Source organism: Chlamydomonas reinhardtii, chromosome 8 (genome assembly GCF_000002595.2).
Source record: "Chlamydomonas reinhardtii strain CC-503 cw92 mt+ chromosome 8, whole genome shotgun sequence".
NCBI lineage: Eukaryota > Viridiplantae > Chlorophyta > Chlorophyceae > Chlamydomonadales > Chlamydomonadaceae > Chlamydomonas > Chlamydomonas reinhardtii.
In genome coordinates, this window is record NC_057011.1 from 721,420 (window position 1) to 734,718 (window position 13,299).

The window sequence follows — 13,299 nt, forward strand, 5'->3', positions numbered from 1 at the left end:
TTTGGCGTCGACGCGCGATGTTTGAGAATAGCCTTACAGCCTAAAGCAAACAACACATGGCTGATACCCAGGACCTCTGGCGCTATGAAATGGCTTCGTAGTTCGTTGACAGACTTCAAATTTCCGATTCAAATACTTCGTACACTCAAAGCGAGCAAGTGTGTGTACATAGTAAGCATATCTGAAACATATACCCTTGCCACATATGTGCGGGGCGCAAATCGCGCAGGTTTGGATTCAGGTGACCCCACCCGGCTGTGCGCCCTCAGCGGCGCAAGAGGCTTCCCCTGCTCGGCGCCTCCCGCACCCTGCACATGTGCTGAGTCAATCCGGAAATGCCATACACTTACTTTTACCGTGCACGAATTCAGTGTGTACTGCCACGTCCACTGCCAAAGGGCACCTGCCCCTTCCTCTCCTGCGAGGCTTTGACTTTGCAGACATCAGACCGTAGGCTTTCGTGCGCCTTGATCAGCCACCGCCCAGGCGGCGTCTCCAGGTCCTCATCCAAGTGCGGAGAAAAAGGAGAAACGCGCCGTCCGCGGAGGTGCCACGTCTTCTGGAGAGTGGAGGTCGCCGGAGCGCCGGCAGCATGTGTCGCAGCATGCAAGCGGCCTGTCTTGTATAGATCCATACAGCGTCGGGAACAGGAAACCATTTTGCATGAATGGGTGGACTGCGGGCAGCCTGCTGTCTGACATCGCGAATCCGGTTTCTTTGGGATTTCTGCGGTTCTGCCAACATGACATGAGGGTTAAGGGTCCAGCGATATAGCGTCAAAATCGCTAAAGTTTCTAATACTACAGAAGCATGTCGAGAACAGAAACCGGCTTGTTAACTGGTCACTCACCTTCACTAGCCTGCTTGCCGGTGGATGACGCATGAAAACGTGTTGAGGGTTTATAAGAAGAATGCCAGGCTTGTGGCAGGTCCTTGCGCTGGCTTTGTTTGCGCTCGTTTTTCCTCCGCTGGCGGTCCACAGCGCCAAAGAATGCACACAAGCACTCATCGACATGTTGTTGTAAGTGTATTGTGTCTATGGCTAACCAGCATAGCGCCCGCAGGTGCCGACCCTTGAGCGACAAAGGTCCCGTTTCATAATCATCTGCTGCTTATGTGAAATTTTTGCATACTTGTACACGTTTTTACTGTAGGGTAACGTCCTTACCTGAAATGCCAGCGGGCCTTGACAAAATCCTTTCCACGGACGCTCGCTGTGTGTGCGACGCTGGAGGTGGCGCTGGAGGGGGGTCTAATACTATAGCCTCGGTAGGTGCATTGCGGCGTACACGGTGAGCCATGGCTAGACTATCGTTTTTCTTCAACAGCATCGTCGTTTCGTGTCCAATCCTCCTGACATGCCGAAGCGTAGCGCGTCGAGGGCATGGCGTCCCGCGCCCAGGTGCAGGCCGCGCCTCGGCGCGTGCCCCCCTGTCGCGGGGTGGGTCGGCGAACAGTGGGGAACGTGTGAGCACTCTGACACGCGCAGCTTAGGGCGCTCGCGCGGACAGACGCACGCCGGCACAGTCCGCCCCTGCCTCTCAGACCGTGTCGTTACGCCATCCACAGTTCCACACACGGCTGATCGGCATGGACCGAAACGGCGCCGCACCGCCCAGCTCTCATGCTTCTCATTCGAACCTGACATGCCCAACCCCGTGCCGCCGCCTGTCCTATGATGTCCATCGCCCCCCGCCCCCCGCCTGCGCAGGGCTTCACATACATGGCCTTCCCCAGCTGGCACAGCTCGCTGTCGTTCATGGCCATGAACGCCATGGCCACACAGCCGCCGTACGCGCCCACAATGGCGCGGTTCACGGGCGGCGTGCGGGTGCGTACGTGTGGTGCAATCGCTTGGCTGGGATGCGGATGTCGGGGTGCAGATGTCGGGTGTGTGGGAATGGCGCATGCATACACGTGCTGTACGGTGTCCGGTACAGGCGAAGTTGCGCCCAGCAACCTTAAGAACAGCTCCTGCACCCCGTCCGGCTGCCAGGCGGCGGTGCATTAGCAGCGTGTGCGTGCACGTGTGTCCCCGGCCGTGCTTGTCATCAGGTGCTGCCGGGCGTGCCGGACCTGATGACTGTGGAGCAACTGGCAGGCAACACCACCTACATCGGCACCTCGGGCACCTACACCATGTACAGGTCAGTAAAGCACGTGTGTGGGCTTGTGTGCGGGAGAATGTGCCTGCCTGCCTTACGGGAATGAATGTGCTCTGTGTTCCTGCCTGCCGCGCGAAAGGGCTGAATTCGTTCCGCTGCCTCCCCGGGGAGGGCCCTCGCTGACACGTCTGCCGCCTCCTTGCCTTGTTGTCCTCCTGCAACCTTCCGACTCGCTGCTGCGTGTTTCCGGTGCCGTGTGTGCGGCTGCGCTGCCCTTGACTGCGCTTAATGGCATCACCGCGCTACTACACACGCCTCCCAGCATGGTAAGCGCCAAGCGCATCTACGGTATCTAGGCTAGCGACTCTTGCTCCATACCCTGACACGCCCGAGCTCGGCGCAGCTGCCCACCCTGGCGAACGCACCTCAGGCGCTCACATTCGCCTGCCACTTCATCCAACAAGCAAACACACGCCCCTTCCTACCCCGCGCACGCAGGATTTCTCGGGCGTTCGCACGGAGACCATGAACCTGCAGCAGCCGCAATACGACCAGCCCGAAAACGCGCACCTGACCACCTCCAACACCTCCCTGCGTGGCGCCATCCACCCACGCGCCTACCTCTTCCTCTTCTACCGCGCAGACTCGCTGCAGAAGCTGCGCAGCGCCTCCGGCCTCTTCGGAGGCGCCAGCAGCAGTAGCACCACCACCGCCACCAGCAGCAGCAGTAGCAGCAGTAGCAGCAGTAGCAGTAGCAGCGGTAGCGCCGGTGGAGCGGGTGCTGAAATGACCCCCAACAGCGAGCCGCAGCCGCCGGCGGACTGGGAGGAGTTGATAGAGCTGCTGGCGGCGCACCGTGCGGCGGTTGACAGGGCGCGGGAGACGCTGCGCGCGACGGTTGAGCGCGCGGGAGCCGTTCTGTCGTACAACATCAGTAACACGGTGGCGGCGGCGGCGGCGGGACTGCCGGAGCACGGGCTGTGCCTGACGGCGCACACGCCAAGCTGCAGCCGGCTCGGGGACCTGCTGGCGGCGATTGCGGCCAGTGTTGTGCAGACCCAGGGGACGGCACAGGTGAGATCTGGAAGGCGCGTGGGTGGCGGACGAACGGTGAACGTTGAGGGGGGTCCTGCATTGACCTCCCGAGTTTCATTCCCGCCACCGGCCACGTGGATCCAGTAAAGGCCAGCAGCTGACGGCACTTAGTTACACACACGCACACAAACATGCGCGCTGCGTGTTTCCTTCCCTTGAATAGTAGTACGGGTGGCACCACGTGTGTTGCACGCACAGGGCTACTTTTGGGACCTGGCCGGCACGCAGCCGCCCGCCGCCGAGCCGCTCACTGCCACCGCCGGCTGGCGACACGCGGCGGCGCTACTGGCGGCGCTGCTGGAGTTCAACGCGCCCTCGGAAGGCACAGGCCCGATCCTGGCCTACGGCGACCTGATCGGGACGGCGGCGGCGCGCTGCCCTCCCGTGAGCCCGCTGTTCACGAACGGGTCTTGTTTGTTTACAGTGGAGTTCGATGCGGTGTTTACGAGTTTGTCAAAGTATGCGGCGTTGACGGCGCCGGGCGTGCTGCGCGTGGCGCCGCTGCCCGGCAGCCGCACCGCCATGCTGCAGGCGTCCCCGGTGGCAGCGGCGGCTGTGGCGGTGGCGGCGAATGGCAGTGGAAGTGGGAACAGCACTACGAATAGCAGCAGCAGCAGAAGTAGCAGTAGCAGTGCTGGAGGTGGCGGAAGTAGCAGCGCCAACAGTATAGGCAGTGGCGGCAGCAGCGGCAGCAGCAGCAGTTTGGGCGGCGCTGGCACGCTGGTGCAGTGCACGGCGCAGACGTGCCCGCTGGGCCTGCCGCACGACCTGCGCTACCTCAGCAGCAGCAGTGCCAGCGGGCCCATCAACCGCGCCCCCTACTCGGCGCTACTGGACATGCGGGCCGAGGTCAACAACGCGCAGACAGGGGCCTCAGTCATGGACCTGTGGTCGCTGCTGTTCGCCATCGGAGTCAACGTGTCGTTCAGCTATCGAGACACGCGGCAAGAAGTCACCAACTCGGCGCGCGCGGCGCTGGGCTACAGCCGCCGCCCCGATGGGCGCTGGGACGCCGACGTGTATGCCCGTACGGAATGGTGGCGGGCGGCGCCAACCGACTTCAACGCTACGGCGTACATCGTGATGGGGCACAGCCGGCAGGCCGCGAATTCGTACACGCGCGCACTGTGGCACGCCATCCACCACCCCAACCTGGCCATGGATGTCCCCTCGCCGCTGATGCTGAACTGGTACCGCCACGCGCTGGAGTGGGGCGGCTGGCAGCTGCGCCCCGGAGCCAACGTCACCGTCGCAGCTGCGGTTGGCAACCTCTCTGCGACAAACAGCAGTGGCAGTGGCAGTAGCAGTAGCAGTAGCAGTAGCAGCAGCAGTGGCGGTGGGGGCAACGGGACGGCGGCTGAAGGCAGACGCCTGCGGCTGCTGCAGCAACAGCAAGCGGACAACGCTACGGCGAGCAGTGATGAGGAGACGCCGCAGCAGCGGCGCGAGCGGCTGGCGGCATTGGTCACAGGAGAAGTCACGCGCTTCTTCCGATTGTCAGCCGCCGTACACGGCACCGAGCTCGTGCGGACAGTGTACGCCACCCACATCGGCGGCGCCTATGCGCCGCCAAAGGTGCTCGACAAGACCACGGCAACTGCCACGGACGGCGGCGGCGACGGCAACAAGACCAAGCTGCTGGTGACGGCGATCGTGGTGCCGGTGGCGGGCACGGCGCTGCTGCTGGGTGTGGTGGTGGCGGCGGTGGTTGTGTACATGCGCCGCCACAACCGTGACATGCTGGGGCGAGTGCGGGCGCCGCGCGCCGGCCCTGACACGACGTTGTTGGTGTCAGACGTGCAGGTGAGAGGGCGGCAGATGGGAGGGGGGAGGGGGTTGCAAACACCAGCCCAAACTAAACCAAACCAAGCCAAACTAGCGGAGCACTGGCAGAGGCGGCATGGGGGAGGAGGGAGGTTTTTGTGAGGCGAGGCGGGACCGTGGCGAGTCACGTGCGTCGCGCTTCCGTGCATCTTGTTGCCTGTACCGCGTATGCCCCATGTCCTAAACAGATGGACGCACACACGCACGCTGACATATTTATGCGCGCCCGTCTCCTCCCCGACCGCCCGCCGCTCTCCCCCGCCAGAACTCCACCAGCCTGTGGGAGTCGCTGCCCACCGAGGTGATGGAGGAGGCCATGGCCAAACACCACGCCGTGTTCAGAGGCCTGCTGTCCAAACACGGCGGCTACGAGACCGCCACAGAAGGTGTGGGGGGGAGGCAGGGGCAGGGGACAGAGGCAGGGGCAAGGGGCAGGGGCACCCGCTGCCGCGCACGCAGCTAGCTGCTGGCATCTGCATCTGCATGCATGTGGTTTGTGATGTAGCCATGTGGTCGCGTGCCGAACATGTGCACCGCGAGTGTGCGGTACTGCGGTTAGCGACCCATTCTAACCCAGCTGTGTGATTGCCGATGACAAACTCATGCGTGTGCGCTGTGCCCCCCCCCCCCGCTCTGTCCCGCAGGAGACTCTTTCATCCTAGCATTCTGCACACCCACCAGCGCCCTTACCTTCGCAGCGGATGTGCAGGTGCGTGCCAGATACAGGAGGCACTCAGTAGCTAGCAGGATAGCACGCGCAGGGGGCCAGCGCATCAGGCGTCTAGAGGTGCACAGAGCCCCAGAGGCCACGGAGGCCGCGCGCATCATCAGGTTTCGGCTGCAGGCTGTACTGCAATTGACGCGGCGGCCAACACCGCTCCTCATCTTTCCAACACACACGTACACGCTACATATTACACACACACCCTCTCACACATACATTCTGTGTACACACACACACACACACACACACACACACACACGCACACGCACACAGCTGGCGCTGCTGGCGGTGGAGTGGCCGCCCCAGCTGCTGGAGCACCCCGACGCCAGCGAGCTGCTGGTCGCGATCGACCCCGCCGCCGCGGGCGGCGGCGGCGCCGCCGCCGCCGCGGCCGCCGCCGCACAGAAAAGCGCCGCGGCGGCGTCAGCGGCCGCCCACGCTAACTCCCAGTACGGCCCCGTCAGCCCCAACAGCGGCGGCGCCGCCCTGGTCGCCGGCAGCCCGTCTTCGCGCGGCACGGCGGCGGCGCTGATGCTGGGCCTGACCACGCCCTCGCCCAGCGGCACCAGCCAGCTGCGTGCGGCGGCGGGCATGGGCAGCCACCGCCTCAGCAGCCACCACGCCAACCCGCACCACTCGCCCGGCAGCTCGCCGCTGCCCTACCAGCGCCCCTTCTGGTCCAACGCAGGACAGGGCTCGCTGGTTGGACCGTCGCAGCCGCCGCCGGTGCTCCCCAGCATGGGCTCCGGCGGCGGCGGCGGCGGCGGCTTTGCTGCCGGTGGCTTTGTCGGCTTTGGCGGTGGCGGTGGCGGCGGCGGTGGGGCTGGTGGGGCTGGTGGGGTTGGCGGTGGCGGTGCCAACGGCGCCAGCGCGCTGCACAGCAGCCGTTTGTCGGGCCGACTGCGAATGTCCGCAGGCACGGGGCCCGGCTCCGTCCTCGGCAGCGGCGGCCCCGGCTCCCATGGCCCCAGCTCTTACCATGGGCCGGTTTCCTATGTTGGCGGCGGCAGCAGCAGGCCGAGTAGCCGCCCCTGCTCACGCGCCAACAGCCAGTACGGCCGCGCCTCGCAAGGCGACGGCCTCGGGCCCCTGTACGGCTTCGTGGGCAGAGCGGTTGAGGCGGTTGAACTCGCGGGGCCGCCGGCATCCGGCGGCGGCGGCGCCGGAGGCGGCGCCAGTAGGCCGGGGCAGCGTGTTCACAGTGGCGGCGTGGGCGGGGTGTCCACCGGCCGGCTTCGCAGTGGCCTGCTGACGGCTGCATATGCGCACCAGCAGTCTGCTGACCGGCGGCTGCAGCAGCGGGCATCAAGCAGCAACCTGCCCTGGTGCGCGGTGTCGGTGGGCGAGGGCCTGCCGCTGCGAGGCGTGGCGGGCACACAGGAGACCGACTTTCTGGATGGAGCCGCCACCGGCGGTGGCCTGGCGTCGCCGCCCGTCGGCGTGTCGACGCCGCTCAGCGCGGCGGCGGTTCCTGCGGTGGAGAGCGCCCTGGTAGCGGCGGCGACGTATGCGAGTGACGGCAGCGACCGCGCCTTTGTCAGCACGGGCGGAAGCATGCACGGCCCCGGCCCCGGCGCCGGCGCCGGCCCAGTGGCGGAGTCGTTGGAGGATGACCCCAGCAAGCACGTTCAGGTGGGATGCGGGGGCCGGGCTCTACACGTGGGCTCCGCTCTCAGGGCCCTATTTAGTTCTCCATACATGATGTTTTCAATCAGGACTCATGTGTACGACTGCTGCATGATCGTTGTTACGCTCTGCAGGAGCCTCAAGCCTTACAAGTCGTTTCCAGCACGGCGGCCGCCGCTGCTGCGGCAAACGGCAGGGACAAGGACGCAAGCACCTTTGCCGCCTTTACGCCCCCGGGCGCGGCCTCCATCACGGGGGCCAGCGACTTCGGAGCGCCAGCGCGGCAAGCCATGGATGCGCTGATGCGCGGCCGCTTCAACAACCTGTACGAGCCCACCGGCAGCGCCTTCAGCGTGCGGCTCAGTCGTGAGCAGACGCAGGTGCGGGGCGTGGCGGCAGCCCGTGACAGCAGCCCGGTGGCTGCAGCCCCCTCGTCCTGCCAATGCGCTGACGTGTGTCGGGCTCTTGTTGCATAACCTCCGCGCCAGCGCGCAGCTTGGATGTGTGCTGCCTGTCTAGGGTTATTAATCCTCCAAGGGACATTACGGTAGGCAGTTTTGGGTCGAAAACGATTCCAGCAACGGTACCGTGCGCTTTTGAACTTGAACAATCAGGAATTGGGCGACTACGACGTGGCCACCAACTGGCGGGAGTCGCTGGCGGCGCTCTTCCCCGCGCTGCTGCCCAGCGGCCTCGGGCTGTTTGGGAGCCCGCCGGCAGAGGGCGCCGTCGCGCCCGTACTCAAGGTAGGCAGCATGGAGATGTGGGTTGTCAGGATCGATACTGTAGGTAGATAAGGGTGGCCCCGGTGGTCCCGCCTTGTTCCGGGAAAGAACGTAGGTGTCTTGTCCTGCGTGCATGTGCCTGTAACGAGTTGCCACCGGCCTGCCCACCTTGTCCGGATGTCTCCTATCCACAGCGCAATAGCATGGAGGTCAGCCACAAGCGCCTGCCCATTCTGGGCTTGCCGGTATCGATGAATCAAAACGGCGGTAAGCCGCAGACGCAAGTCTGCTGGCGCGGCCTGCGGGTGCGTATGGGCCTGCACAGCGGTTTGGACAGTGATGACTTCATCATATTCAACAAGGTGTCTATGTGCCATAAGTACTACGGTAAGTCTTGACGGCGGCATGAAACCCGTCTGTGCGACAATGGATGGAAACATGCCGATCGGCGGAACCGGGGGGCCCGTTCTGAGTCCACGGTTCGGTTGCTGCAACCTCCGTCGTCCAACTCAACCCTGCCTACTGTGTGCCGGGCTGCTTGCGCAGGCCCTTTCGCGGACGCGGCAAACGCAACCAATGATACCGTGCCCGGCGGCCTAATTGCGCTGTCGGCTGCCACCTTCGACCGACTGAAGAACGCGCACTGGGGCGGCAGCAGCAGCGCGGCCAGCCGCATTGTCAAGAGCGCGCCCGACACGCTCGCAGCGGGGGTCGTCATCATCTACGCCGGGCACCACCAGCTGAAAGACACGCCGCCGCCGGCGCCGGCGCCGCTGGCCGCGCCGTCGCCGCAGGCGCTGCAGTCGGGCGGCCCATTCAGATCCGCGTCGGCCCTGAAGCTGCTCGCGGCGATCACAGGAGGCGCGGCAGGCGGCAACGCCGCTGCGGCAGGCGCTGCCGGTGCCCTGCCCTCGCGTGAGCCTTCCACGGTACACGTCAGCCTCTCCACGGCAACCTCGCTGCAGCCCCGCAGCTCCGCCGTCACCGCCAACGGTGCCGGCGCCGCCAACGGCGCCGCTGGCGTCAGTGGCGGCCCCGTGCCGCCGTCAGGCAAGAGCAGCACCGCCAACGGCGGCGGCGGCGGCGCCGCGGCTGCTGCTGCTGCTGCCGCGACGGCGGTGGTGATGTTGGCGGCGGCGGACGGCACTCCTCTTTACGTGGCGGTGCCGCGGGCGCTCATGTGTCGGCTGGCGCACGCGCCGCCTCTGCGCACGTGCAGGGTGCTGCAGCAGGGCAACTGGGCGGCGCCGGTGGGGCTGGTGTGCATCGGCTTCATGAAGGTGGGTGCGCTGGAGGATGGGGCTGCTGGGCCATTGGGGGAGAGGCTGCTGGCACGTTTGGGGCACGCACGGGACCTGGCTGGCCTTTGTGTAGATGGGGTGGTTTGCGTAGAGAGCCAGCAGTACGCAAACGGCCAGCAGCGCTATAGCTTTGGGACTGCAAGCTTGTCGGTGTAGGTAAACGCAATCACAGACACGTACGCCACTGCTCGCCCACAACCGCATCCAACAACTTCAACGGGCTCCCCTCCTGTGTTCGCGCACACCTTGTCACTGCTGCTGCTGCTGCTGCTGCTGCTGCTGCTGCTGCTGCTGCTGCTGCTGCTGGCGCCATCAGGTGGTGGGCGTGACCGGCCTGCTCTCGGAGCTGCCTGGCCCCGCTGCCCGCGCGCTGGCGGCCTTCCAGTCGCTGGTGTGCGCGCGCCTGGGCGCGGCGGGCGGCTACCTGCTGGAGGGCGGCGACGGCTTGGCGCTGGTGGCGTTCGGCAACGCGGGCTGCGCAGTGGGCTGGGCGCTGGACTGCGTGGAGGCGCTCAAGGCAATGGTAGGGCGCAGCGGGGGGCGGGGAGGAGGGCGGGGGGATTGGGGCGGTGAAGGCGGGTTAGAAGGGCGAAGCCTCAAGAGCGCTGGGCTGCACGGTGGGCGGGGCGGTGCGGGGCGGGCTGTGGCGGCGAGATGGGGTGCAGGTTGGGGTGCAAGCAAGCCGAGCCGGCTGTGGTGCAGCCCCGCGTCGCCGGCGGTGACCGACCGGGGGTTCGTAATTTTGGGTGTGTCTGCAATGTAATGCCTATTGTGCAGGACTGGGAGGACGAGTTGATGTCGCACGAGCTGTGTGAGGAGGTGTACACCTACTTCGACAAGCCGCGGGCGGGAGCCGGTGGCCTGGGCGGTGGCGGCGGCGGCGGCGGAGCCGGCGCGCACGGCGGGGCCCGCGCCGCCGGCAACAGCCAGGACGGCGGCCCCTCCGCCACCTTTGCGCTTTCCTCCACGGCTGTGGAGGTGTCCATCAACGCCGCCGCCACCATCGCGGCGGCGGCGGCGACGAACGCGACCGAGCCCCGCACCGCGTCCAGCATGCGCAAGGTGCACGCCGACGCCATGCGGGCCAACCGCAAGCTGCTGTACCGCGGCCTCCGCGTCAAGGTGGGCGTGCGTAGTGGTCCGTGTGCCTGCCTGCGTGTGTAGCTTTTATGCCCGGGCGCTTTCGCGGAGGCAGGAGCGCTCTTGCGTGCCCTCTCCACACTCCCGTATCTCCTCCCAGTAGCGCACAGACTCCCCGGGGCAGCCTGTACTGCCGTGCGGCGCACGGAATCGGCTTCCTTTTTGTGTGAACCCATGCCTGGAACTCTCGCGCCCGCCCTCGGCGGCCCGGCAGGTGGGCATGGACATCGGGCACGCCGTACACGCCCTGGGCGCCACCAGCGCGCGCATCGAGTACCGCGGCAGGGTCATGAACCGCGCCGCGCGCATCGCGGGCTTCGCATCCGCAGGCCAGGTGAGAAGTAAGGCGTCAGTGATGGGCGCGGCGAGGCGCGAGGGCACGGGGACAAGGAGGCAGCAATGCGGTGGTGTTGGCGTACGCGTGTGCCATGCACTGTGTTCTCCCTCCTGCGCCGACACGCCGCCCTTCGCGCATGCCGCCCTGCCCTGCCGCGGGTTACGGCGACCTGCTGCACCTGACCTGTCCTGACCTGCACCCGCCCTGACCTGACCTGTCCTGACCTGTCTGACATGTCCTGACATGTCCTGCACCCGTCCTTGCGCACGCATGTATCCATGCGCCTCAGGTGTGCGTGAGCGCGGGCCTGTGGCAGGCGGCGGAGGCCAGCGGCGCGCTGCTGGACCTGGAGCGGCCGGTGGTGGGGTTGAGCATGGGGCTGGTGCCGCTCAAGGGCGTGGCCAGCGGCCTGGAGGTGCTCAGCTGCGTGCGGGAGTAGCGGCTGCAGGAGGCGGCTGCAGGAGGCGGCCCGGGGGGCGGCGGGGCGCAGCTGCAGCAGCTGCAGCAGGTGGCGGCTGCAGAGGCAGCTGCAGGAGGCAGCAGCTGGGAGCAGCTGGAGTGGAAGGAATGGGAACCAACAAGTGCGGGTTGTGGCAACGCAGGGTGGCATGCAGAGGACCGCATTCTTGAGGTGGCAGGTTGCTTGCATGTGGACACGGTTGTGTGTGTGGGGGGGGGGGCGGGGTAGTGCTAGATGGCTACTACCAACTCTGAGGAGAAGCATTCAGGCATTATATCGTTACCCCAGTCAGCTCCCGCGTAACTGGGTTTCAGCTCCAAGCTGGAGGAGGGATGCAGCGGTGGCTGCGAGGCGTACTGCTGAAATCAAGAAACGCATGACGCTCATTTATGCATGAGTTGGGGACGGGTGCGCTCTCATTGCGCTGCTGAGACATTATTCCTATAAAACTGACATACACGTTCACTTTGAGAATGGTTCCGATATGTGCAGGTTATAAAACCATGAGCCGACTTTCAGACAACGCATGCATGTCCACTCATTAATCGGCCATTGTGGGAGGGTTCGGCGGAAGGCATTATTGCGTGCGGGGAGTCGAAGCGCCATCAGGGCCTGGAGTATGTGTTCATCACTGTGCCGCTTTGATCTTTATATATGGGCGTAATGGCAGGAAAGCGCTGAAGCGTTCAGCACGTGTCGTGTGGAGTCGTGCGGGCAGCCCACAAACTACTTTGCATGGTGTTTGTATGTGCGGCCGCCTGCTTAGGTTGTGTGCGTGAATGCTGCCATTGAAGAGACGGCAGCAATGCAGGTGGTGCTCAGTTGAAGTCCGACTCATACCTTTTATTTGCAAGGCATTGTCAGGCTGTGTCCTCCGCGTGCACTGCACACCCCATTCACGTTCGTGTGTGTGCACGGCGGGTGGGCGATGCACCTGCTTTATATCAATCAGTTTATTATTACACTAGCGTACATGACATTAGGTTGTTATCATATCTCTGTTGTACAAGTGGGTCGCGGCGTATAACTTGGGGCACCGCTGGCCGTTGCCGGTGCATAGGCAGGAGCATGGGGTGCTCCAAGACGTGCATGGCTGGTGTGCCGTTGTGGCTTTCAGGCTTCAGGGTGCTCAAGCGGACATTGCATGATACGGTAATATCGCAGGGCGCAGCCCTGGCGCATTATCCACTACCCACAAAGCAGTGCCGGGTCCTGCCCCATGCTGTGCGTGTTGTTTTGTGATGGTGTGTGTTATGCTGCAAGGCATGAAATGGCAGCGCAAGGGGCGTTGCGTTGATGAAGTCTAAATGCGGTGGCTCCCCAATGCCCGTGTGCTCAGGCGCTTAGCAACGCAGGAGCGCGGTGGCGGCAGAGTTCTGTTCTGTGTTCAGGCGCCTGTCAGCGTAGCCTTGCTCATGGGCTTGCATGTGTGTTGCTGTTGCGTTGTGCTCAGGCTCTGAGCGCCCAGCCACGTGAACACGCGATGCCACCAGGCACCACAGGGGCGCTGTAGCGGGCAGGATGTGGAGACGTGGTGCACGTACAGGCAAAAGACTGGGGGCAACAGTTGAGTACCGGGACCGTAAGCAAAGGATGCGGGCCCGGCAAGGTTGGTGTTGGTGGACTGGTCGCGGCCCAAGAGCTGGGACTTCGTTGTGCCGATGTCCGAGGCATGCAGGCGTTTCGCCACACACAAGTGACCACGGCACACTCCTGCCTTCACCAAACCTAAGGTCCTTCTTGCAACTATGGATTCTGGCGTATTCTGGAGCCCAAGACTGACCGCGTGAAACCATACTGGAGTCCAAAGGCCGCTCGCATGTCAATGCGTGGGAGACTGGGAGCCGAGGGCGGGCTGGCAACCGTTCCTGTCGCCTTTCCCAGACATTCGACGACATGGCTCTATTAAAATAGATACAATCCATGCCTTACGATGACTGATTTGGCTTGAGCTAGAGCTCT

At 64.7% G+C, this 13,299-nt stretch overlaps 2 protein-coding genes across 2 annotated transcripts; one reads left to right on the forward strand and one right to left on the reverse strand.

Moving 5' to 3' along the window:
- Positions 1 to 21: 21 nt before the first annotated feature.
- CHLRE_08g360444v5 (uncharacterized protein) lies at positions 22 to 730 on the reverse strand. Its single transcript, XM_043064803.1, has one exon. It carries the CDS (start codon positions 632 to 634, stop codon positions 368 to 370), a length of 267 nt encoding a protein of 88 aa, XP_042921804.1. The 5' UTR covers positions 635 to 730; the 3' UTR covers positions 22 to 367.
- Positions 731 to 830: 100 nt separating this feature from the next.
- Positions 831 to 13,252, forward strand: CHLRE_08g360450v5 (uncharacterized protein). Its single transcript, XM_043064804.1, has 18 exons — positions 831 to 1,021; positions 1,155 to 1,269; positions 1,712 to 1,831; positions 2,056 to 2,147; positions 2,245 to 2,431; positions 2,604 to 3,179; positions 3,399 to 5,003; positions 5,290 to 5,410; positions 5,669 to 5,733; positions 6,022 to 7,380; positions 7,509 to 7,754; positions 7,989 to 8,120; positions 8,294 to 8,486; positions 8,646 to 9,379; positions 9,717 to 9,923; positions 10,178 to 10,522; positions 10,755 to 10,874; positions 11,167 to 13,252. Exons 1-18 carry the CDS (start codon positions 912 to 914, stop codon positions 11,314 to 11,316), a joined length of 6,477 nt encoding a protein of 2,158 aa, XP_042921805.1. The 5' UTR covers positions 831 to 911; the 3' UTR covers positions 11,317 to 13,252.
- The last annotated feature ends 47 nt before the right edge of the window (positions 13,253 to 13,299 follow it).

Excerpts from the sequence above, each read along its gene's own strand:
- CHLRE_08g360444v5 (XM_043064803.1), bottom strand. The coding sequence starts at position 634 with ATGGATCTATACAAGACAGGCCGCTTGCATGCTGCGACACATGCTGCC.
- CHLRE_08g360450v5 (XM_043064804.1), top strand. The coding sequence starts at position 912 with ATGCCAGGCTTGTGGCAGGTCCTTGCGCTGGCTTTGTTTGCGCTCGTT. Across the intron at positions 5,411-5,668 it reads CTACGAGACCGCCACAGAAG|GAGACTCTTTCATCCTAGCA; the intron begins GTGTGGGGGGGA and ends TCTGTCCCGCAG. Across the intron at positions 8,487-8,645 it reads TATGTGCCATAAGTACTACG|GCCCTTTCGCGGACGCGGCA; the intron begins GTAAGTCTTGAC and ends CTGCTTGCGCAG.